We start from the raw sequence: 26,702 nt of genomic DNA, 5'->3' as shown, positions 1-26,702 counted from the left end.
AAAGTACTCCTATCAAAATTCTTTTAGAAAAATAATAAACTATCCACAAATGTGTAGTAAAGAATTCAAATTCCTCTACACTACACATGATACACAAAACCCAAATGCCAGTCCAAAATCAGATTCAGATTCAATTCAAACAGACCCAGGATTTAAGGTTTATAGACAACCAATGATAATCAAGAAATGAGTTGGAAAAACCCAATTAAACAAGTGACCAACTCGAACCCATTGTTCTTGTTGTTGACGATAGTGTTGACAGGAAGTGTGTTCTCTGCTGTTTATGTTGTCTTTTGGAACCTATCTCAACGTATCTTTCTTATTTCCTTTTAATTATTTTTAAATATATTATATATGCATTTTCGTAAACCTGTCTTCGTTTTATTGTTTTTTGAATTGTGATCTAAAGTCAACTACTTAGGCTTGACTTATAGCCTTCAATAGCTCTTTGGATGTGCATGGTTCAGTTTTTGGCTAAAACCGAAACTTTGGTTTTTAAGTATTTGAAAATCGTCCAGTTTTGCATTTGTGCTTGAATATATTTGGTTTAAAAATATATGCATCCAAAAATAATGAATTTGGGCCTAAATCATTTATAACTAATTAATTATTATCATTTGGGCTAAAATATTTAAGTTGCATATTTATTAAGTTCTTATAGTTTACTTAGAATAAAAACTAATGAAAATTCATAAATTCGGTTCAGTTTGGATTTTTTGGTTCTTATTACATGTAAAACCAAAATCGAACCGTAAGTCCAGTATTTACAAAAACATAAAACCAAACCATCAGTTTTTGTTTCGATTCGGTTTTTTCGGTTCAAAACCTCTGGCTTGTTCGATCTCTAAATCATGTTCAATTACGCATTTTGATCATATTTATGTTTGTTTTGGGGCTGATTTGTTTTAATGAACCACACTTTGGTTATGATTGTTTGGTTAAGTTTGTAACATTTTATTCATTGTTTGTGTAATGATAGATGTGACACCTTCTTCCCCATATCAAACACTTAATTCACTAACAACTCGGAAATTTACACCGCTTTGGGAAGCGCCCCCGACAGGTTCAAACATGCCCCCATTGGAAACATTTCGGTTAACTAAAGAAATGGTACAAGAAAGAGTGAAAGATAATGTTATTATAGCAACATTTGGTAACTATGCTTTCATGGACTTTATCGTCATATGGGTGAAGCACTTGACCGATTTGGGGATTGAGAATCTTATTGTCGGTTAGTTAGTTAGTTAAACAAAGTTTTTGAACTTTTTAAACGTTTTCTTAGGGGTTTAAGAATGCAAAAACGGTTTTTTTAGGTGCAATGGACACAAAACTATTGGAGGCTTTGTATTGGAAGGGTGTACCGGTATTTGATATAGGGAGTCAAATGAGCACGATAGATGTCGGTTGGGGTTCACCGAGTTTTCATAAAATGGGGCGGGAAAGAGTGGTTCTTATTGATTTAATGCTATCATTCGATTTTGAGTTACTCATGTGTGACACTGATATGGTTTGGTTAAAGGTAACTTCCTTAGTTCCTTTATTAATAATTTAGCCACAAAACTTTCTTTAAAAATTGTAGTTATAACAGAATCCACTTCCATATCTTGCACGGTATCCTGAAGTAGTTATAACAGAATCCACTTCCATATCTTGCACGGTATCCTGAAGCAGATGTATTAACATCGTCTGATCAAGTTACACCGACGGTAACTGATGACCGTTTAGATAACTGGAAAGAAGGTGAAATTTGTAGTATAAGTCATACTACAAACTGACTACCGAGGAATCAAACTACTAAGTCATACTATGAAGCTATGGGAAAGAGTGATTGAGGTTAGACTTAGACGAGAAACTCAGGTTACGGTCAACCAATTTGGCTTCATGCCGGGGCGTTCCACCACAGAGGCAATACACCTTATAAGAAGATTAATGGAAAAGTATAGGGAGAAGAAGCGTGATCTATATATGGTGTTTATTGACCTAGAAAAGGCCTACGACAGTGTGCCACGACAGGTGCTCTCGGAGTGCTTGGAGGGTAGAAGTGTGCCCAGGAAATACATAGAGATAATTATGGATATGTATACCAGGAGTGAAACAAGTGTCCGTGCGCCAGTGGGGGATACTGATTTTTTTTCCTGTAGAGGTAGGTCTTCACCAGGGGTCAGCGTTGAGCCCGTTTCTTTTTGCAGTAGTCTTGGATGAGTTGTCAAGGTCGATTCAGGGGACTCTCCCGTGGTGCATGATGTTCGCAGACGATATTGTGTTACTTGCTGAGAAAAAACAAGATCTAAACATGAGGCTTGAGGAGTGGCGAACAACCTTAGAGACAAAAGGTTTAAAGATTAGCCGATCTAAGACGGAGTACCTACACTGTGATTTTGGTGGGATAAACGACAATGAAGACGCACAGATCACAATTGAAGGGCAGGTGGTCCCGCAGGTAACGAAGTTCAAATATTTAGGATCATTTGTACAAAGCGATGGGGAATTAGACAGTGATGTGACCCACCGAGTTCAGGTAGGATGGTGTAGATGGAAAGCAGCCACAGGTATATTGTGCGACAAGAGTTTCCCGACTAAACTAAAGGGAAAATTCTATAGGGTGGCAGTTAGACCTGCAATGCTATATGGAACAGATTGTTGGGCCATCAAGAAGGCTCAAGTGCGGAAGATGGAGGTAGCAGAAATGAGAATGCTACGTTGGATGTGTAGGCACACAAGGCTAGACCAAATAAGAAATGTTGTGTTTCGCGAGAGATTAGGGGTGGCGAACATAGCAGACAAGATAAGAGAGTGGAGATTGAGATGGTTTGGACATGTAAAGAGAAGACAGGCGACGAATCCTGTTAGATCCATAGAAAACATTACTATAGAGGGGAGGAAGGGTAGAGGACGACCGAAATTGACTTGGGATGAGAGGATTAGGCATGATTTGATAGACCTAAACCTCTCCGAGGACATGGTTGAGGATAGGAATTCGTGGAGAAGTAGAATTAAAGTTAAGGATTTTTAGAGAGAATTGAATACCTTAGGGCTTAGACTTAACTTATTTAGATCACATACCATAATGGTATTTCCCTTACATATATTATCATTATTATTATAATTATTATTAGCTTTTATATAGCTGTTAAACTATGATCTTATTATTAATATTACTATAATTAGTAGTAGTTTTTATATAACTGTTAAATTTTGATTCCCTTTATTTTGCTTCATACACATATACTTAGAGCCGAGGGTCTCTCTGGAAGCCACCTCTTTATTCCTTTGGATAGAGGTACGGTGTGCCTACATCCCACCCTCCCCAGACCCTACTTATAGCTTTGCTGTCGGTGGGATTTTACTGGGCATGATTGATTGATTGATTGATATGTTACATATTTAATATAATACAGTTTGTTAAACTGATCAATGGTTATATATTTTTGGAGTGGACAGTTGAAGGTGCATATAATGTAGGAATTTTTCATTGGCGGCCAACGGACTCCGCTAAAAATTTGGCAAAAGAATGGAAAAAAATGCTTTTAGCCAATGTCAATATATGGGACAAGAACGGTTTTAATGAACTTGTGCGTAATCAATTGGGTCCATTGGTTGATAATGAAAGTGGACTCGTTTATGCATATGATGGAACCTTAAAGCTCGGTTTGCTGCCTGCTGGTATATTTTGTAGTGGTCATACTTATTTTGTTCAGGTAATCAGGTATGAACTATTATTAGTATTATTGTTGTTGTCGTTGTTGCGTACTTTTAAGTTATAATTTGACTGCATTTTTAGGCAATGCATCAACAACTAAGATTGGAGCCGTACGCTGTGCATACCACATTTCAATTTGCGGGAACATAAGGTAAACGTCATAGGTTGCGTGAAGCTATGGTGTTCTACGATCCACCAAAATATTATGATTCACCAGGAGGTTTCTTGACATTCAAGCCGTCTATTCCAAAAAGTTTATTACTCGATGGGGAACATAATATTCAGACGCATTTCGCTCTTGTTAATTATCAAGTAAGCTTATACAAATATTTACCTCTTTCTTCTTGCATCTTTCAAATTTTTAGCAGATTGCGAACTAATTTACGTGACTGAAATGCAGATAAAGCAAATAAGGACCGCACTTGCGATATCATTAGTTTTAAACCGTACATTGGTATGTTAAATCACATACATTTTTTAATGCTTTTTTGACTTTTGTTATAATGTTAAGTCTCTAATAATTTGCATGTTTTAGGTTATGCCTCCAGTGTGGTGTAGATTGGATAAATTATGGTATTTTCATCCTGGAGTTATTATAGGGTCGATGACAAGGCAACCGTTCATATGTCCTCTTGATCATGTATTTGAGGTACTTAAGTTATACAACTTTAACATATGATGAATTTAGTTAATAGATATCAATGTTGGTTTGTAGGTGGATACAATGTTAAAGGAATTGCCCATTGAGGAATTCGGGCCAGGAATCAGTATAAGAGAGTATTCTTTCTTTAACAATCCGTTGATGCCTGCACAGGTGTGGTATCTGTCTTCACTTAGGGGCATAATGGTAATTTTTTTATAATTTAATCATAATTTTCCGCATTTAGGTTAAGGATTCATGGCTTGACGTGCAATTATTTGAAGGAGGGTCAGAAAATTGCCAATCAAATATTACAAACACGAATCGAGTACTTAGATTTCCAAAGCATAGCAATGAAGAAACGGTAAGCGAGATGAATAATGGATTATCTTTTATAAATTTTAGTCTCATTGTGACCAGTGACCACTTTTGTTAATATTTGAACAGTTGAAAAGGGTGTTATTGTCATTTAAGGATGTCAAAGTTATCCAATTTTCGTCGATGCAAGATGCTTTCCAGGGGTTCACTGACAAGGCAAGGGAAGAAAAGTTTAAGAAGCGAGTGAAGATGTATGTCGGAATGTGGTGTTGCGTCGATCTCACGATTACAATCTTCCAGGTCACATTTATTATGACATGTATTGGGATGAAAAACCTGACTGGAAGCCTCTGCCTCCAAAAACCATAGAAGATGATAATCCCCGTTGGTGATTTTATTTATGTGACATCCATTATATAGTCTTAACTCTGATTTAAATCAACAGGCATTGTGATTAATGTTTGTATGTTATCCTTTAGTATCAGGTAAATTACTTTTATGTCATTTTTGAGCTTTTGTAAACACAAGTTCGAATGAGTGAGCATTTTCAGTGTAAAATTATTTTATCCAACAAGTGTCTTAAAATATCCTGGTTTTTTGTTGTAGGAATAGTTTCCAACACGATTCCATGGCTTGATGAAGAACCAATACCAACGGAAGATTGCCCACTTTCGGCAGCTGTTTTAGTGAGTTTTTGAAGGCGTTTATAGCGTGGTTTCAAGCGTTAGTACAGAATGTTTTGAGTGTTATGATTGAACCAAAACAACCACCGCCTATTTATACCAACAAATGAAGGCTAAAATGGTTAAAAGAAAAAAAAACACAAAAAAAACCCGCCTAGGATTCGTCCCCAATGGTAATAACCGGTTTCGGGTCGGGTACAAAATGTGTATTGGGAAAAACTGGGTATAGAATCGACATTGAGATAGCCGGTTACATGGTTAGGTTCTTAAGCCAAAATATATACCCCATTAATACCCTACAGGTAAGGTTGGGCGCAGAACCGGATAGAGTTACTTGTGAACCCAAATCACCGCGTGCCGGATTATCTTGTGCACCTCTACTTACTTGTGAAACCAAATCAAGATTATGATTATTTTATTAGTATTAGCCCATTACTTATGTGAATAGTTGAATTTTGTTAATCTAAAGCCATTAATTAGCCATTAGTTTTGTTTATCCTTGTAAGTTGTAATTCGTCATTTGCAAGGCATTAGCCTATTACTTATGTTCATAGGCCCACTATAGCCCACCCGCGCTTACTGTTGTTCAAGTGCCATTTGTTTCACTTATTCGAACTTTTAGCCCATCTCACTGTAGTTTATGAAAATCGGTTGCACACCATAGCCGGCTATTAATTAAACTATCAAAATAGGTAACTAGTAGTGTTCTTAGGTGAGTCAAGCCAGTGACGTCAAAAATCAATTCAAACGGGTGACATCATTTCTCTAAAAAGTTCACTTGTATGAGCCGAGGTCCACCAATGAGGTGTCATCGGTTTTGAAAGTCAACGACGAGGTTGCTTTCCAAATTGCAACTTTTTTCCTCTGTAAAGTGCAGGAGAGCCGCATTAATCATGTGGCTGACGATATTTATTATTTTATTATAATTTATAAACAAACAAAACACAAATAATAAAAAAACTCCCGCAAAACAAGACAGACAGGCCACATAACATAACAACTCCAATCAGTAATCGATCAACCCCGTCGATATCTTATTATTGTTTAAGGCTAAGGTGATTACGCCCTTTATCTTCACTCCCGTTATATTACACAAGGTTACGCATTTTTTTTGTTTTTTAATTTGTTATATGCATACTTGATGTATAACGCACTGATGGATCTGAGTCAATTAATTAATTAATATTATATCCTAAAAGGTAGCTTAAAAGTTTGTTTTGCTTTATTTATGATGCAATCTCCATAGTATATATACACACACACACCCCTTTTACTAACAATTGCAGCTTCTTGTGTTTGTATATATGTCCCGATCAAGATCCTTGTTTTTGTAAGTAATGAATTTGGAATCAGTTTTTGGAGTAAATTGGTTTGATTTGACCTTTTGCTGGACAACAAACATCATCATCATATTATTATTTATGTTCATGTCCTAGGAAACTTTATTATCATGATGCTTCACCACTAACCTAACTTAACATAACCTTCTTAATAGGCTAGAAAGCTATACAAAAATGACTGATGTGACCACTAACAAAGTCATAAAGTCATACAAGTATACAACCCCCCCCCCCCCCCAATATGATATGACATATTTGATTTGACATCATATGACCCGTTATGATGTGACTGATGTACACTTCTAGCATCACCTTTTGAATATTAAAGGGCTAATGATATTACGACATCTCTTTCGATGCGCATATATGAAGTACCTGTGGTCATCACATCCGTTCATCAGTCATACGATATACGACCATATGGCGTTTTTAAACAGTCGTGTATCCTCTATACAAGCGTATACGCAAATCAAAGATGGCTGATTGATAACCTAGGCGATGTGTGTAGTTTATTCACTAATAAAATACTTATTTGGTTATTTTGTTGCATGCAACACTATTGGTATGTAAAAAGGCTCATGCATTTGGACCTAGTAACAGGCAGTGTCACTTGTATTATGCATTTATTGTGATAGTAAATGAAACATTTGGATTTTAGTCGATGTAGCAGGTGACCTAATCAGGTTTTTTAAGTTGTTCTTTTATAAGTGGAGTTGTTATGCTCCATGCTTATAATATTTATAAACTGTATTACTGTATACCCATGGTAATCTTTCGTGAATTTTGCATGATGTGATCTATTGCAGTAGGAGAAAGGTTGTGAAAGCAAAATGGATCTTGAATCAGAACCAAGAAGAAGTGGATCTTTTAGTCGTATCAGCAGTACAATTTCATCGTTTAGAAGGCGCTCATTAAACCGTTTAGGATCAAACCAGTATGAAATTGATGATGACAGTGTCTCAGAGGCAGGTGATATTGGAGATAGAGCACTAAGTAGTATAAGGTATAGCGGAGAAAACATGGTTTTACCAATTCAAGAACATCCTTTTAAGGAATCACAGCTTGAAGTTGCATCTCCTACCTCACCAAATGACCAGAATGAAGTGTGTTTCCTTATCATTTTAATCAGTTCTCAAATTGTTGTACATAAGTACATAACCCTTAACCCGTTGAGGCTAATTTGGTAATCTGTGTGCAGGAATGCAAGAAGGAGTTACCATGGTTCTTGACATATATATCATCTCGTGCTCATCTTGCTGTACTTGGCATTCTTGGGGTAATGTGCTAAACCATGCAAGTTATTGGGCTACCAGATAATATTCTTTACATGTTACTTTGTACTTTTATGCCATTACCTTGTGCCATAATTGACTAAGAATGTGTTTCGACTATCGTTTGATAAAGAAAAATACTGTTTTGAGGATTGCAGGCTTGATACTCGCAAAATTAACAAGGGCTGCATTGTTGACTTTATTGTTATTTTCTTAGTTACTTAGTGGTTGTTATTGTAAAGGCAACTTGCTTCAGAAGATTAGAATCCATGCCAATTTATTAGATATAGAAAAGCAGTTAAAATGCAGATCATGAATAACTAGCGTGACGTTTTTGGGGGATAAAAAGAAAACTACACTAGAAAATGACGGTCGCACATGCTGACTTCAGCCAAACGTGATCCATACTGTTGAAAATATTGTTAACTATTCAAGCTCATTTCGCTTAAGATGGAAATAACATTTTCCTATAATGCAGGTAATGACAAGGTACCTCTTAGAAAAATTATTTGGTCCTCAAGTGGTTGGTGCTACAGGTGATGATAGCTATATGTATATCGATCTTGCTCCCAATATGGTATCATTGTTTCTGTGTTTCTTTCGGTCTTTATCTTCCCCTAACTTTTATGTAAAACCATCATAAATCATGTATTTTGTATTGAAGGTTGGATCATTTTTTATGGGCTGGTTTGGTTCAGTTTTTAAAGGAGATATATCAAACTTCTCGCCTGAGTTAGCTGTCGGGTTGACAACGGGCTACTTGGGAAGTCTTACCACGTTTAGTGGTTGGAATCAGAAAATGCTTGAGCTTAGTGTAGATGGTCAATGGGTTTTCTCGGTTCTCGGGTTTATACTAGGTTTGTTTCTTGTTGCATATTCGTTCATATTCGGGGTGGAGACCACTAACGGTCTCAAATGGGCTTTTAACCGAACAAAACTAAGTTCCAAATGTGGATTCTGTCAAGTAAATGGTATGATAATTCAGATTGTTCTAATGGTGGTGATGGTAACTATGCTCGGTTTGTTATGGGGTGTTGAAGGAAGATTTTGATGGTAGTACGAGTCACATGTGGTTTGGTTGTATTGTGGGGCCCATCGGCGTGTGGATTAGGTTCTATCTAGCGCAACTTAACGGTCAAGGGTTAGGAAGAACACAAAGGATGAAATGGATGCCTTTTGGTACATTGATTGCTAATGTGGCTGCTGCTTGTATTATGGCAGCCTTTGCAACAATGAAGAAATCTGTGAGTTTATGTTAACTTTTTTTGCACCTTCAAGTTTAACATCATATTAACTGTTTTTATGTTGGTTTAATCTTTAATGGATGTTTTGTGGTGTGTAGGTGAAGGATAAGCATTTTAATATTGTGGCTACTGGTATACAGTTTGGTTTATGTGGTTGTTTGAGTACGGTATCGACCTTTATTTCTGAGTTTGAAGCCATGAGGGCAAGTATGCATCCTTGGCGAGCGTATCTGTATGCGTTCACGACTGTGATTATCTCGTTTACTTTAGGCACACTTGTTTTCTCGGTTCCCGTATGGGCCAAAGGATGGTCATAGTTTGGTATACCACTGTTATTCTGGATTCGCTCTTATGGTTTGAACCTGAGGTGAGGCAGATTTGAGTCCAGACCCGAGTAGCTTGACTTAAAGTGATGCTATTGAACTTGGGAGGTGCGCTTTTGGCCGAATTAATAGCCATAATTTTTCCTAAAATAGTTATACTGGTAATTCAAGGATGAAAATGAAGATTCACATGATGGTTTAATCCTAAAAAATGTTTATATGGAGATCATTTTAGGTCTATTAATGTTGAAGTAAAATTAAAAGCAAGTTAAGATGAAGCCAATAGAATGAGGAAGTGTATGATTTTGTAGCTGGACAGGTTTTGTAATCTCTGTATTTATTTATGTTGTACTAGTTCCATGGACTTGCAGTGGGTAAAGTTGTTGGAATTGATACCAATGTCTATACTCAAATTAATTGCTGAAACTGGATACTAAATTGATACTGAAACATCGGGTATTTATGGTTTTGTTGAATATAAATTTGATACATGTAAACCGAGTTTTGAACTTTTAAAGCGTGTCCATCGGGAAACCACATTGATCCCATACTTAAAAGCATAAAGCATCATCAAATCACATAAAATTGTTTCGAACTACACTGTTACATAAACCCTGCACATTTCAAATACCACTGTTATAAAGTATAAACAATGGACATTTAATGACCTTGTTGCTCTTAACCTTTGCAGCTCTTGTTAGTAATGTCATTTTTCTGTAATACTTGCTACAAGAACTACTGTATTTTCTTTGTCATGTATTCCAACTCATCCAAAACTTTTTCATTCTCCTTAAATTTCTGGTTAGTGACACCAATGAGATTAAATCAAAAGTTCCTTATATCAACTTCATCTATATTATCATAGTCACCAAACAATGTAATCACTATTTTCTTTTACATCTTGGTGGAAATCTTAAAGAATATGTTAATTTGGGCAAAATTTATCTGTAAATGTTTTCATTTGGATCACCTTAAATTAGTCGAGTGGTCAATTTAGGTCTATTCAAATTAAGCAACGGATCAAAACGGGCAAGTATGCTAAACATATTAAAGTAAAAAAAGGGTCCAAACAAGTTAGCACGAACCATGACCATTGTTTGCCTCTACCACATCTTCTGCACCGCCACCACCACCTACATTGCGACCTCTCCACCGCCACTAGCACGTCCATTGCCATCGAACACTTGTCGTCGCCACTGCTATCACCACCACCATTGTCACTTCCTTCATAGCCACCATCATTGGTGCCTCCACCCGACCCCACCTCATGTCGGTCACAATTGTTGTCGCAGCCACCTCCATGGTCACCACTAGCCACCGTAAAGGGTTTAGTGGATGAACCTGTTATGGTACTTTTTGTAAAACGACTTTTTTTAATCTGACTTTATTTTGGCTACAATCCGGTTTAACCCATACCAAATAAATAGCTTTTTAAAACTATTTGTTTTGATTCGAACTCAATTTGCTCTGTAATAAACCGTAGGTTATGTTATTGATTTCTTGTATAATATTTGATTACAATAGGATCCTATATATAGGACTAGATGTTACACTTAAGTACCACCAAGATCAATAAATATAAAATACATCTAATAATATTGTCTAACATCCCCCCGCAAGTTGAGGGCGGGGAACGACCTGCAACTTGGACCTTAACAACAGAAATCTTTGTGACGATAATGGCTTTGTAAAAACATCAGTTATCTACTCATGCGTAGATATGAACTGAACATGTAGTTTCCCTCGAGCAACCTTCTCACGAACAAAATGATAATCAACTTCAATGTGTTTTGTGCGGGCATGGAACACGGGATTGGCAGCGAGATACGTGGCACCCAAATTGTCACACCAAAGCGTGGGTGAAACCTTGGAGACAATACCAAGTTCATTTAAGAGAGCCTCCAACCATGTTATTTCAGCAACAGTGTCAGCAAGAGCTTTATACTCGGATTCAGTGGAGGACCGAGATACCGTGCGATGTTTGCGAGCATTCCACGAAATAATATTTGATCCTAAATAGACAGCAAACCCCCCCCCCCCCCCCCCCCCCCGTGGATCGACGATCATCTGGACACCCGGCCCAATCAGCGTCGGAATACGCTTTCAGAGTAGTGCGCCAATGAGCATCAGTGAAAGCATGAAGAGAAGACCCAGAATCATGCCGGATAAAAAGACCAAAGTGAGAGGTACCATTGAGATGACGTAAAATCCGTTTAACAGCCGACCAATGATTTTCAGTCGGAGCATGCATAAATTGACAAACTTTATTGACAGCAAAGGTGATATCAGGTCTCAACAAAGAGGCATATTGAAGAGCTCCAACTGTTTGACGATATTTGGTAGGATCAGCCAATAAGGGGTTGTCACCAAGCCTTAAGTTTTCCGAGCTACTCATTGGAGAAGGCACCGATTTGCATTCGGATAATCCAGCCATTTGATCAAATCAGAAATATACTTACGTTGGGACAAAATTAGGTTTTTTCCATGGGGAACAATTTCAATGCCCAATAAGTAATGCAAGTTACCCAGATCTTTTACTGCAAAAGAGGTACACAACTTGATGATGACATCATTAATAGCCGTAGGGTTGTTACCAGTAACAATAATATCATCCACGTAAACGAGGACATACACCAAGGTTCCTTGAGCCTTTAGAATGAATAAAGATGGATCGGTTTTGGAGCCAACAAAACCGAGATGATGCAAAGCAGCTGAGAGACGTTCAAACCAGGCTCTTGGTGCCTGTTTTAGACCATATAAAGACTTATGTATGAGACAAACATGATTAGGTTTAGATTTGTCAACAAAGCCAGGTGGTTGACGAAGATAAATAGTTTCTTTCAATTCACCATGGAGAAAAGCATTCTGGACATCTAGTGTTAAACCTTAGACAAGTGAATCAAGAACACCAAACACGATATTGCATAAAACGTTTATGCGACTCTTTTCATTAATAAGAAACAACGGAATACAAACTACTCTTTCTACTCTTCTCTACTCTACACAAATAAAACCTTTGATGGGTTTATATAACACCCACAATTCTAATCCTATTCAAACTAGGAATCACAATTAAACTAGACCCCTAATTTATTTAATAATAAGTAAAAGATAATTATGACACCAAGTTATTCAACTTGGTCCCTGAACTTTGGATCTCCACCAAACCGCCCCTTGAGATCTTCCGTACCACCCTTATACTTTTCTTATTAACCATTCGGGTCCTTCAAGTTGGGATTGCTCCAAATTTTACATCTAGCTGTCGAAGAGACCATTGGTTTGTTACGGTTAGAGATAAAATAACCCGAATTGTACTAGCCTTTATCACAGGACTATAGGTCTCTTGAAAATCAACACCAGGTTGTTGGTTAAATCCTTGTGTGACAAGCCGTGCTTTGTAACGAGTTACATTCCCATTCTCATCCTTTTTAATCCTGTAAACCCATTTGGAATTAATAACGTTAGTATTTTTTAACAAACGGTACAAGAGTCCATGTCCCATTCTGAACAAGAGCTTCAAACTCTTCAGCCATGGCTTGGCGCCACCTTGGCGACTTATTGGCGACAGTAAAGGAGGATGGTTCGAAGGAATCAGAAGAGCTAATGGAGGTGTGATAAGCTGAAGGATTGTAGCGAGATGTGGGCTTCAGATTGGGTCGAAGGTTAGATGGATGAGGGTGATGCTTTATGGATGATTGTGGGAGAGGTTGTGGTGGTGTGTGTGGAACTATAGGAGTGGGGGCTGTAGTGGGCTGGTGGATGGGTTCAGCTGGAATATTGGGAATGGGTTGGTTTATTGATTCAGTTGTAGGAATAGGTGTAGGGTATGAAGAAAAATAAGGAGGCATCTGGTCATTGATTGTGGGTGTAGGAGTGGGGGTGAATGGGAAGAACTGTTCATTGAAACGAACATGTCTAGCAATGTACACACGTTCGGTATTAAGATCTAAGCAACGATACCCGTGATGAATAGGACAATATCCTAAAAAGACACACGGGGTGGATCGAAAATCCATTTTGTGACGATTATACGGACGTAGATATGGAAAACACTGACACCCAAAAACCCGAAGAAAGGAATAATCAGGGGGGCTTTTAAAGAGACTCTCGTATGGTGATTTGGTGGAATTAACACGAGAGGTCATTCGATTTATCAAGTAAACTGTTGTTTCGAATGCAAAATTCCAAAAACGTTGAGGGGTGTTGGAATGAGCAAGGAGGGTAAGGCCCGTTTCAACAACATGACGGTGTCTACGCTCGACAATACCATTCTGTTCACTTGTGTGTGGGCATGAGCGTGTATGAATGATACCAAGTGAAGAGAAAAAGGGTGCAAGGTTGCGAAATTCAACCCCCCCCCCCAATTAGTTTGCACGCGCTTAAGTTTAGTATTAAATTGTCTTTCGACCATAATGACAAATGACTTAAAGGTTGAATAAGCATCAGATTTTTGAGCCAACGGATAAAACCACATATATCGTGAGTGGTGGTCAACACATAACAAAAAAAACCTATGTCCTCTAAAAGAAAGTGATGGAGCAGGTCCCAAACGTCACAATAAACCAAATCCAAAATATTATTACTACGAAAATTTGAAAGATTCAAAGACAATTTGGAAGATTTCCCCATTTGACAAGAAGAACATAAAGATGTAAACACTTTTGATGAAACTGGTAAAGAACTACTAGAAATAATAGACTGGAGAACACGAGCATGTGGATGTCCGAGACGGTGATGCCAAATTGTTGAGGATGCTTTAGTGGCTGTGAAAGAAACATGTGGTAGAGACTTCAACTGAGGAATGCGAATTGAGTATAGACCTTGATTACTTAGACCCGTGAGTAGGATGGCACGTGTAGATTCGTCCTTCACAACAAAAAAAGATGAGTGAAATTGAAAAAAAAACATCATTATCCATGCAGAATTGTTGAACAGATAGGATATTCTTTTGAATTTGGGGTACATGAAGAACATTAGATAGATTAAAGGTTTTGTTAGGGGAATAGATTTTTGAGGAACCAATGTGACAGATAGGAAGAGGATTATTATTGCCAACATGAAGTGAGTTGTTACCAGAATAAGCTTCATAAGTGTCCAAACTTGTTAAGTCTGGTGTGACATGGCTGTTGGACCCTGTGTATGGAAACCACGGGGAACCAGATGCTGATCCATTTGAGAAGGCTGCATAGTTTGCCTGAGACGGTTCACGAGCAGAAGAACCGGACTTGTTGGGACACTGGGCAGGAATATGCTCAATACCACATCGGTTACAATGACCATACACTGTATTTTGAGTAGACGCCCAAGAAAACTGCTGTTGACGGTTTTGACCACCGGTACCCCAAGAGTCATCACGATTTCTGTGGTAATTGCCACGCGTGTTACCACCTGAGTTTCCACGATAAGGGCCACGATAATTGTTGGACAAGCGATTTGCATAAAAGGCTTGAGGTTGAGTATTTTGAGAAATAATAGGGCTGAGTTGATACCCTAATTGTGCCGCCATTTGTTGCAAAGTGGTCAATGAAGCTTGTGATGGAGGATTGGAATGACGTGCATGACCAGCCATGGAGGTTGTGAAAACCTGAGGTGCGGTTGGAGTATGATGTTTGATCATAAAGTCATGATCACCAAGTAATCCACGCAATTCATTGAAGGTGATGGGTGGTGATCGAGCCACAAGGGTTGCTTTGAGGCCATTATACTCGTCACGAAGGCCAGAAATAGCAAGCATGGCTAAGTCCTTGTCTTTAAATGGTTCACCGATATTAGCTAAAGCAGTGGCATACTCTTGTGCGCGGCTGAGGTAGGAGGCTGGGCTTTCATCGCCTTTCATCTCAATCTTTAACAATGAGTTTTTTAACGTGTATTCCCTAGAAGAGTTGTTCGGTGCATATTCCCTTTCAAGCGAGAGCCATAAAGCTCTAGATGTGGTACCTTGAACATGCTGAAAAGATGATTCAGAGATGGTGGAGATGACAATCATTCTTACGTGGGCATCGTTGGCGATCCAATGGAAATAACTAGGGTTGTCAACAGAGGTTGTGACTATGGTTGCAGCAGTCTTCGGTGGTGGGCATTTAATTGTACCGTTTATGTAGCCGAACAGATTGTTGGAGACTAAGAAGGGATGAATCATCGCTTTCCAGAACCCATAGTTGGTGGGTGATAGCTTGAAAGCAAACTTATGAGAGTTATGTGCAGTTTTCTCTGCAGTGGTAAAGACTGCAATCATCGCCATTGAAGGGAGTGGTTTTTGTGGATCGAAGAAGAAAGAAAAAAAATAAACAAAAAGGAGAAGCTGCGATGGCAGCTAGGGTTAGGCAAAGAGGCTGCAACGGCAGCTAGGTTTACCAGGATGTGATACCATAATAAACCGTAGGTTATGTCATTGATTTCTTGTGTAATATTTGATTACAATATGATCCTATATATAAGACTAGATGTTACACTTAAGTACCACCAAGAACAATAAATATAAAATACATCTAATAATATTGTCTAACACTCTGTACCCGTATTGACCGGCCCCAATTCTTATGTGACCCGTTTTTACTTGTGCCAAAAATTCCATACTTTGATCATTAACAAAAATGATCAAAATAAAAATATGATTATAATTTAAGAAATTAGGACATATGAATAAAATAAATTAATAATTTTAAAACATCTTTATTTATATCGCCTATTTCAAAAAGTAACATAACTTAACTTGTTTATACATTAGGGTTTATACTCACTAATTTGGGGGGTTTTGAACCGAAGCACAGAACAAGGGCAAACACGAGGTAAGATTTTCGACAATCTACGTCTTTTTCCCTTAAGATCGAACTACTTATCGACCCAATTGTAGCCTTAGGGTTTCTAATTTATTATATTCTGATTAAATGATTCATACAGTGAATGAACTGATACTATTTTTAGAGATGTAGAAGCTTAATTTTATTAATATTGCTTCTAGGAGATAAATGGATAGACTCAGGGAAGCAAAGATACAAAAGTTTGAGGAGTTTGTTGATCGCCGCTTAAAACCCGACCTTGTTCGTGCCATTGCCGAAAGGTATGATAATATTTATTGTTACATACTGACTATTTAATATTTTCAAACCTAATTGGTTTTGCATTAATATTTCAGGGACAAGGTTTTTGAACAACAGAAAGTCTTGTAACCTTTTGTATGCCGTTACTCTATATTAATTTGTATAGAATATAGATCAGTGAATTTGAAAACTGCGTGTGCTTTCACTTGACATTGTTTACTTGTAGCTTAGATTTAAGGAAAAATTTGGAGAATTTAGAGAAGAATAGTATAACGAGTTTAAGGTCGATGGTCAATCTTGGTTCTGAAGTATACGCTCAAGCAGATGTGTAATATATATATTTAAACATGTTATTTAGATGGCTGTTATTAGTTAAGTTAGTGAATCATTCTAATGCTTAAAACTGTTATATGTCTGCAGACCTGATACACGTCGCATATTTGTAGATGTTGGGCTTGGATTTCATGTCGAGCTCACATGGTCCGAGGCTTTGAATATCATCCCCGCTAGAGAAGAAAAGTTGGCAAAGTAATTTATAAGTTGTTTTATTTCTAGTTTTGTGTATAGTTTATGATAGTGTGTAATAATTTTGTTGTTTTTTTTAAAGGCATATTGAGGAATACACGCGTCTCATTGCCCAAATTAAAGCCCAAATCAAGATGGTAAGTTTACTTACAAAAAGTTAACTCAATACTCGTTATTTCTTTTTAACATTTATGCATAGTTATCATCTTTACGATGACACGTCTCAAAAATGAAAAGTGCAGAGGTGAGGAAAAATCGGTTAACTAATAAACTGCACAAAAATGACCGACCTAAACTAATAAGACATTTCTGTTTTGGAAATCCGAGAATTACGGTTCGGTTTCGGTTATACTCGCTCCAAAACCGAACCGTACTTGGTAACCGAAACTCAGAAGCAAACTGTACTGAACTTGTTTTAATGTTTGTTACTGGATTTTATGATCTAAATTCATTATTTTGGGCTTAAATTTTCAGGCCTAAGTTCATTAATAAGTGGTTAACAAAAGTTTTAGGCTAAAAGTTTCAAGTTGAAACTCATTATTTTGGGCCAATTTTTGTTGGGCTCAAACATTTGAAGCCCAAATGTAAAACCCAAAACCAACACAAACATAGTGCGTTATTTTAGTTTTGTTCCCAAACCAGTGTAGGTTGGAACCGCTTCCGGTTTGGGTCAACAAAAGTCAAAACCTGGTTTTTGTTGGAACCGGTTTGAAAAACCGAAAAAGTGAAAATTTTTCTGGCCTTGCAGGTTTCACAAGGGATACGAGAGTTGCTACAACTACCAGAGGAATGAAAACGGATTTATGAAGTTAACGAGCATCGATTCTTGGATCAAAAGAAAGTAAATTCCAAAATGTTTCAAGCTATTTCTGATACTTTTTTAATTACAAAAACTGCTCTAAATGCTGATTTTTGGGTTATGGTTCGACCAGTTCTTGTCAAAATTGCTACAAATGGTTTTGATTTTGTGATTAGCAACTTTAGTCAAATCCAAACACAGTTACCAGCTGGATTCCATTGAACTTTTAAACAGCAATGTTACAATGAATTTGATTTACCCGCACGCGTGCAAGTGCTTGATTTGGCATCATTAGGTTAAACTTGAATTCAATCTGATTGCTTAGTGGGTCATTTTGATATCTTGGTTCTTGCCTCGGTATCATTGGATTTATGCTTAATGTGGATATAATTATTAGTTAATTATGTTTTGATAAGATGCTTTTAATATTCTAGAAGTACAGAAAGTGGTCACATTACATTTAGAGGAAATCATGATGATGATGATTATGATTCCAACAATTTCTTTTTTTGACGAGTGACGATTCATGATGTCAAGAGCCATTCATCAAACCCCACTTGTGATCTCGACAAGCAGGCAGATTCCGTCTTTCAAGATGTCAGAAAACCAATTATTATCCCATCTCTGTGAGTAAGTCTTGTTTCAGTGTAATACATTGTTTGCTGCACACCAACTCTTGATGTTTCTGCCTGTTACAGATTTTTAAGTTTTCAGTAAGATGTAGTTAATAGTTTACACTCGTTTCTGATTTCGACCTGACGGGTCTGCTTACAGTATCGTTTCTACCGATTGGTTGTTTATATTAGACAAAAGGTATTTAGATTAGGTTCGATGTGTATAAATGGATTTGGCCTGTTACTCTTTTATAGTTGCTAATAATAAATTATATCCCAACTAGTTTATGACAAGACTTTAGGTGAGTTGAGACTACACTTGGATGGTGGTGGATGATTAATGTGAACTTTAGCACCAAAAGTTGCTTAGTGGGTGGATTATTAAATTGAGTTGTGCTGCTAGTTAGTTAATTCTAGTTTTAGTGCTACTCATACAAAGTTAGGCATCCTTATAAACACTTGAAAAAGGAATTTTTGGATGTTACTTGAACAAATCATTAAAAATTGTAACCGTTGTTTATTATTCAAAGAATCCTGCTACATATGGGACTAGTATATTCATACTGAAACATTAGTTGTTGAACTAGTTTTGCCTATAGAAAATCTTGGGTTTATTGCCCTGTTGCGGTTGATAGTGCCATTTGACTAAGTTTATACACAAGTAGCTTGACTAAGTTTTTATAAATAAGCCCGGTTAAACGTTAGAACTTAGAAATGATTAAGTTAAAGTATAATCTAATAAAAAGGACGCCACGCTCTCCATTGGTGCTTTTTGGAGCTCAAAAAGACGCAATGACACTGTCACGTGTCATATTTTTAGTGAGTAAATGGAAATGGCGGTTTACGTAGTTTAAAAAGCGTCTTGGCTCCGTCACGTGCCATTTTCTCATACTGTATATATACATATGTGAGCGGGATTTATAGCATTTTGTATTCATTCAATCTTAGATCCTACTAATAGCTTTGCTATATATAGGTGAAATTTTACGGAGTATGATTATATGTAATTCCAATAATATGTTTAATTTTATAACTGATCTTGGATCCAATTAGATCCAGATTAAGATTAGATATAAAATCAACATATTCATGTTCATATGGCTGGAGATTCTTGTAAGATTTTGCAGATAAATATTCTCTGATAATTTCTTGTAAAACCATGTATCTACCATCTACCTTGATATATATTAATCCAGATCCAATCCATGAGGAATTTATTCTTTTTTATTTTGGATAAATCTAAAAGAACCTATTACTGTGAGGTTACCTTCAACCTTTGAATTCTTAACTTATCAGGAAGCAATTCTACAGAATAGTTTTCAGTAACTGTTTTAACACCCTAAAAGTATCTCCGATTCCGCCTATGGTGATGATACATCTACATCTTTTGAAAACGGCCAAATACAGTATCTAATCTAATATCGTTATTATTATCATTGCTATTATTCCTCTTCCGACAAAATGACAAATCTCATCACGAAACTTGTCTGTCAAGTAAATTAATTACATCACCGAACCTTTTGCAATGCCATATAAGCAACAAGCCGATAACCAACCAACATCATCGCCAAAATCAACAAATCCACCGTTAAGTTAGTTAATCCCACCGATTTCACAGCCGGAAAATCCACAACGTGACAGTAAACCCCTTTTGAACATTCATATAAATCATTTTCATTGTATTGAACCCCAAGAAGAAGCTTGTAACAATAGTAACTATAGCTCAAATACTTCAACCACACGATAAAAGGCGGGATTTGTTGTACGTAATATCCTCCAGCAATAAGGAAAACAAGAGTTGTAACCGAGGCCAAAGTGGTGGCTTGTTTGACATCCATGAGTATGGCACCAATGGCTAACCCGAGACTCTGAGCCACAAGGACATTGTATAGGACCACGAGTAGGGATAGGACGAAAGTGGCTGGGTCGGCCTTTAGCCCTCCCATCCAGTAAAGTATGAAAGTAAAGGCGGTTGGTAGTGCAAGCTCAAGTGGCAAGTCTCCAATGGTTCTTGCAAGGAAGTAAGACGAAAGTCGATACATTCCCGATGACCTTTCTTTTATTAGCATTCTTCTTTCTTGAGGAAATGTGAAAACCGCGTTGTAGAGCGGGTAAAAACCCCAAAAAACCGAGAAGAAGAAAATCATTGCTACCTGCCCATAGGATAATAAGTTAGTTTTTCATCAAAAGTTATTAACTTTATACAAATTTAGGGATTATATCATTATATACAACTCTTACCCTATCTTCAATATGAGATGTTGGTGTATGCCACCATAAAAGTCCTCCAAGTATAGCGACACTTATTACTTGGAAGATTCGAAGCCGATTGAAAGACTCGAATCGTCTTTCTCTTACTCCTCTAAGAAGTAGCACATGAAACTGATGACACCAACTCGTGCACCATTGTTCTGAGTTCACATGGTTTCCTACACCATTTACAACTAAATAAGTTAGGTTTTATGCATTTTGCACAATTGATCAAGCACAATAATATTGGATTTGCACAACTCACTTGTTGCGACTTCTTTTGCTTGGTTTATGTGATTGCTCACGTCTAGACCGCATAAATCGGCTTTCAGTCTTGTTGAAATGTTTGTTTCATAAGCTGTGAGTAGCTTTTGCCTGACTAGTTTCTGATCCTTCTCTGTGGTTTCAGCTTGCTCATGTTCTTGCATCACATCAGGTGCAATACCTGTCATTTAAGTTTACATATATGAAGATAAGATGCTTTGTAAAATTATGAACACATGACACTTTCTTTAAACTATCATATGTAATGTTACAAGGTAAATTAGTAACTTACCATTAGCAAGATCTAGTAAAAGATCAGCCGGATTGACGGTGATGGATGTTCCATATCCAAAGGATGAGAAATACTCCAAAGCGGTTGATGCAGGACCGTAGTAAATTGGTGAGCCCTCGGACAACAAAACTAGTTTATCAAACATGTGGTAGAGTCGGCTAGACGGTTGATGAATGGTTGTGACAACGGTTCGGCCTCCACTAGCTAGCCGTTTAATAGTTGTTAAAATCCTCTGAGCCGTGGTCGAATCTAGACCAGACGTCGGCTCATCCAGCAACAACAAGCTCGGGTTGATTAGCATCTCTTGGCCAATGCTCACCCTCTTCTTCTCTCCACCTGAAATGCCTCTAAAAAGCGGACCGCCTATCATACTATTCTTGCACCGAGTTAACCCCAACTCAGTTATAACTCGCTCCACGTGCTCTAGTTTCTCATCTTGACTAATACTATTAGGTAGCCTTAACATAGCAGTGAATAATAAGGTTTCAGTAACAGTAAGATGAGCATAAAGCACATCATCTTGGGTCACAAACCCCGTTCGCCTCTTCATTGAGCCACAAAACGGGCGGCTGTTATATGTAATCTTTCCGGGCAGTTTACCTTTGAGCCTTCCACCAAGAGCCGTGAGGAGGGTGGTTTTTCCGCTTCCAGACGGACCTAACATTGCAAGTAACTCCCCGGGGCTAACCTTACCCGTCACACCATTCAATATTGTCTTCTCTTTCATGCTCACTTCTCCACCGCAACACGTACCCTTTCCCTCGACCTTAACTTTGTAAACAACATCTTCAAACTGAAAACAAATGCAACAATCATTAGTAACAACATTGAAACATAAACGATCATGATGTGCGCAAGTGCGAGAGAGAAACCTTTAAAGTTATGGGGTATAAGCCGAGGCGTAGAAAGGACGGCGAATGGGCATCATGATGTGGTTTCACCGGAACTTCCATAGTGGTGTGTTCTGTAGTTGGAACTACAGAATTGGGGGGCATAGCCATTAGGCAAGTGTTAGTTAATGATGTGTGTATAAATGCTTTTCTTAAAAGAAGTTTTTTTAGTTTGGTTTGGTGTTAGTTTGAGTTTTGGTATGTGCATACTCAAGTATAGTATATATACAAGTAATATATAGTCAAGAAAAAGTGAGGATATCAAAAGAATCTGATGTGGGCCCTAGACTATATGGTGGGCCCTCTTTCAAAGTATTGCAACACTCTCTTTTAGTCCATTATTATTTATTGTAATCTCTTTGTCATCATTTGATGCTTGCTAGCTTTTAGATCTTTTTCTTTATAGCGACCAACTAAGGCTGCATGGATATATGATCATGCAACTTAATTTAATTCACTTCCTTTCGGTTCAAATGCCATTTTGTGATAATATATTCTACTTAAATGACCTAAAAATCATTGATACAAGTCGCAAATCGAAACCGAAAACCCTAATAATTAATGGTCATATTGGAGAGGCAAAAATGCTACACCCGATTGAATTGACACACGTCCGAGGTTAGTGTATTCAAGAATCAATAAAGATAAACGAACCAACAAATGGGGTCTCGGAAATATATCTCTTTGGAATGTAACCGCAATTTTTATAATATTAATTGATACGATATGATACAAAACGCATTCATAAGCATGATAAAGTAAATGATTAAAAATATCCAGTCAAATGAGTATTCAGGGCCATCCACCAGAGAGGAGCATTGATGCTGTCCTAATAATTGCAAATGGCTTAAAGTAAACAAATAACAATAAAGAGGGAAAGTAGAAAGCCCAGGGTGGGTTTATTAATCTAAAGTTGATGTTGAAGGAACCTTTGAAATGAATATATAGCAACCATCTTTTTTTCCATATTCCAACTGATCTTGCATATGTTCTTTTTTCTGGTTTTCAATATTCGTATTGATACGATTGTCTTTCAGTTGCTCAGTTTTCTAGCAGTGTCATCAGTTAAAGGTAATATTAATGAGGATATATATTATTTACTTATCGAAGTGTCAAGATTAACAAGATATTTTGAGGATGAAAGTATATATCGCAACTTAACTTTAATTGATGGGAACATTATTTTCTTATCGGTATCTTTTCGATGGGAGGGTTTTAGTTTGCGGTTGGGATAGTATTAGATTCTAAGTCGAACTTTGTTCTTGTAACATGGTTATCAAATAGAATCCACTTTTTGGTATGCTTGTAACATGGTTGAAGAACTTAGACATATATAATAAGGGGACCATCCAAGTGGAATTAGTGAATTTTTAAGGTGCATATGCCATATGCTATTAGAGTATTATAGTTATATGTGTGTGATATTATATAGCCATGTATATAGTGATACCTTAGACAGCCTAATCTTGTTTGAGAGTAGGCATGTCTTCTTGCAAGTAATACATCCCCTTAAAATCATGTGCTTGTGTGAAGTGATCTATAATTTAATTAATAATTATTAACCTAGAGCTACATGGAATGATGCTCTATGCTGCTTTTGGATGGTGGTGGTTAGTGTATTCGTATCTCCTGAAAGAAGCTTCCAATATTTTTATTCGTTGTGTGATCATATTCTCAATTTAAAGTTCGAGGCTAGGTTAGACTAGATATATAATTTCATGTAATATTCTCTTGACACATGTTAATAATTTCTAATCATGAAACTGGTGAAAAAAGAACTTGGAGTGATATGCAAATGACTCAATTAAGTAATGATGAGGGGTCAATTACTCAAATGGTCAACTCGTATATGGAACGGTGTAGGGGTGACAATGAAACCTGAACTCGGTGGGAAAACCCGAAACCCGATATAATTTGGACGGGTAATACCCAACCCATTAGGGTTTGGGATTAGTTTTGAAAATTTTCGTGGGTTTGAGATTTGTAATATACCCGATTAATTACGCGATAACATTGGCTCATTTACCCGATTATATGTCTGATGTACCCGACATAACAATTTCTATATTATATATTATATTTTATGTACGCGCACATGTATATACACGTATATATAGTACATTCTAAATTTATTATTTGTCGAAATCTATTATGACGATTATTGAGACATTTTATTATGGTAATAATAGTTTGTAATCGTTTTGTTATATTTTGTTAAAACCCGACGGGTTTGGGTCGGGTAAACTCGACGGATATTTTGTCAAAGCCCGATAAGAAAACCAAAATCTGACAGGTAATAACCTGATTAAAACCAAACGGGTTTGAGACGACCTTTAATAATTGGGTACGGGTTTAGGAATACCCAAAGATAGGGGTGGCAAATGGGTTGGGTTGGGTCGAAATGGGTTTAGGGTCAAAATGGGTTAGGGTCATAACATGTCAAATAAAAAAGGGTGTTTTGGTTTGGGTCGGAACGGGTTTCGGGTTTTATTTATCATTTATTTTTTTAAACGATGACAACGGGGGAAACATTTTAGTTTTTCTTTTTTACCTTTTTTTGTATTTGACTTATATTGTTGAGTTATGATTTTGTTTGAATTTTTTTGGAAGGGTTTTCTATTAAGATCAAAAACCCTTAAAATAAATTCAATAAAAAATTCATAACTCAAAATATAAATCAAAAACTAAAAAAACAAAAATGTTTCTCCGGTGTCCTTGTTCCATAAAAAAACACTAAGAAATTGAACCGAACTCATCCCGTGTGAAAAATCGTGTTGGCTCGAAACCTGAACCGACCTCGTTTCGTGCCGAAACCTGTCTCGTGACGAAAATCCGTGCCACTCCGAAACCCGTCCTGATTTGATACATGTCACATTTCCTTAGGACACTAACCCATATCGATCAATTTCTTTGAATTTGCCGACCCATTTTGACTCGAAAATAACAAGGTGGAATTTCAAATGACACATTTAGTTAAAGTCTCTTACTCTAATCAACCCATATAATTTTCAAACAACCCAAATTAACTCATTTGAAATTATTTGGGTCAAAATTGACACCCCTACCCAAACCCGACCCCTTTGGGTTACATTGATGAATGATGACCCGCCAAATTAATGAATCATAAAGATAGCAGCGTAGACTATTGTCCTTAAAACACTTTTTTATTTACTCAATTTAAAAAAATCTACCACTTGTTACTTGGACACCTGGCCGGTGTGTAATCAAATATGGGTTTTAAGTGAATAAAACAACATGAATCATTGTTGTTTTTATTATGTATGTGTTAAAGTGCAAAGTGCTATATTTATCAAACAGCCAGCCATCACCACTTTTATTGACTATGTAAGTAATAACTATCACAAGACACTTATAAGCTCAATTTTATAGATTTACCTTCTTTTTTTTTAGTTTAGTGTTGCTAGCTGTCCTAACTCTTAAGAATCGGCCAAAACAATGATTTGTTTTGTAAGAAAAAAAAAACAGGCATAATCCACGTGGTTTGTTGACGCTTTAATCAAAGCCTAATCAATGTTAATATGGTCAAACAGCATTAAAAATTAACTTTTATTTAACATTTTTTTTACACATAACGCCATAATTATAAAGATTTGAACTCACCATTTATATTTATAAGAGCAGCCGACATATACCACTAGACTATTGTTGGGTGAGATGAAAAATTATTAGACCTAATAAATTTCTCATATCTACTTTTTTTTTTCTTTTTTTTTTGTTCTCAAATCTAGTCTCACCATCACTACATCTTCCAATTCGACCACAAAGTAATAATAAACCCAGTGTATTTCTGATATACCGTAGAGAAAAAGATATGTCAAATACATTAGATTTAAGTATTATGGTAATTAGGCCTTTTGTATCATGAATACCAATATATCAATGAGAAACCGTCTATTTTAATGTTATTAATTTAATAAATAGAGCAAATTGCATGCGTATTTAATTAATATGAATGATACTTTTTTTAAAACGATCAATTAAAATATATATATATATATATATACTAGGTTATTAACCCGTGTACGACACGAGTGGAAATATTGAAATTTTCAAACTAACACGTGTCATTTGAAAGGACAACATAAGTTGTTATATGTTATTTAGGACGACAACATACTTTAAGTTGTAAATAATATTTGTACGAAAACAAATGATTGTGAAATAAAAAGATAAACCAAAATAACATTCAAATTACAGTGAAAATCTAATCAAAGGTTAAAAATGTAAAATACATAAGCTATTAAAAAAACTTCCTTATAAACCATATTGATTCTTTATTTGTAACTTTGTCTTCCTTTTTTAATATAAGAATTTTGACACCACTCTTCGCTCTTGATAAAGCTACATAGAGTTGTCTATGTGTAAACACCGGGTCTCTGAGATATATGTCAACTCTTGCTAGAGATTGACCTTGACTTTTATTAATTGTCATTGCAAAACAGATTACAACTGGAAAAAAAACTACATTCTCTTCAATTTAACCGAAAG

At 36.6% G+C, this 26,702-nt stretch overlaps 2 protein-coding genes and 2 pseudogenes across 4 annotated transcripts; 3 read left to right on the top strand and 1 right to left on the bottom strand.

The window, feature by feature from the left end:
- Window positions 1-138: 138 nt before the first annotated feature.
- On the top strand, window positions 139-5,050 carry LOC143547761 (arabinosyltransferase XEG113-like; annotated as a pseudogene).
- Window positions 5,051-6,365: 1,315 nt separating this feature from the next.
- Window positions 6,366-9,771, top strand: LOC143547760 (fluoride export protein 1-like; annotated as a pseudogene). Its single transcript, XR_013137838.1, has 6 exons — window positions 6,366-6,396; window positions 7,488-7,784; window positions 7,880-7,957; window positions 8,431-8,529; window positions 8,617-9,196; window positions 9,295-9,771. The product of XR_013137838.1 is annotated as a fluoride export protein 1-like (transcript).
- Window positions 9,772-16,478: 6,707 nt separating this feature from the next.
- On the top strand, window positions 16,479-18,539 carry LOC143547758 (uncharacterized). Of its 2 annotated transcripts, XM_077039102.1 has the most exons (7): window positions 16,479-16,579; window positions 16,655-16,684; window positions 16,786-16,887; window positions 16,980-17,087; window positions 17,167-17,221; window positions 17,833-17,925; window positions 18,318-18,539. In XM_077039102.1, the coding sequence occupies exons 1-6, from the start codon at window positions 16,488-16,490 to the stop codon at window positions 17,875-17,877; spliced, it is 432 nt and encodes a 143-aa protein (XP_076895217.1). In that variant the 5' UTR covers window positions 16,479-16,487; the 3' UTR covers window positions 17,878-17,925; window positions 18,318-18,539. The 2 variants fall into 2 exon arrangements, with proteins under 2 accessions (XP_076895217.1, XP_076895216.1); XM_077039101.1 differs by lacking the exon at window positions 18,318-18,539 and having other exon boundaries at window positions 17,833-18,300.
- A 1,144-nt stretch (window positions 18,540-19,683) lies between these two features.
- On the bottom strand, window positions 19,684-22,375 carry LOC143547774 (ABC transporter G family member 14-like). Its single transcript, XM_077039109.1, has 5 exons — window positions 22,176-22,375; window positions 21,304-22,096; window positions 21,013-21,192; window positions 20,739-20,926; window positions 19,684-20,650 (listed from the first exon to the last, which is right to left on the bottom strand). Exons 1-5 carry the CDS (start codon window positions 22,302-22,304, stop codon window positions 20,006-20,008), a joined length of 1,935 nt encoding a protein of 644 aa, XP_076895224.1. The 5' UTR covers window positions 22,305-22,375; the 3' UTR covers window positions 19,684-20,005.
- Between the last annotated feature and the right edge of the window lie 4,327 nt (window positions 22,376-26,702).

Source organism: Bidens hawaiensis, unplaced genomic scaffold (genome assembly GCF_021521415.1).
Source record: "Bidens hawaiensis isolate Kalapana, Puna unplaced genomic scaffold, B.hawaiensis_p1.1 tig00014826_1, whole genome shotgun sequence".
Lineage (NCBI taxonomy): Eukaryota > Viridiplantae > Streptophyta > Magnoliopsida > Asterales > Asteraceae > Bidens > Bidens hawaiensis.
This window is presented reverse-complemented; position numbering and strand designations above follow the sequence as displayed.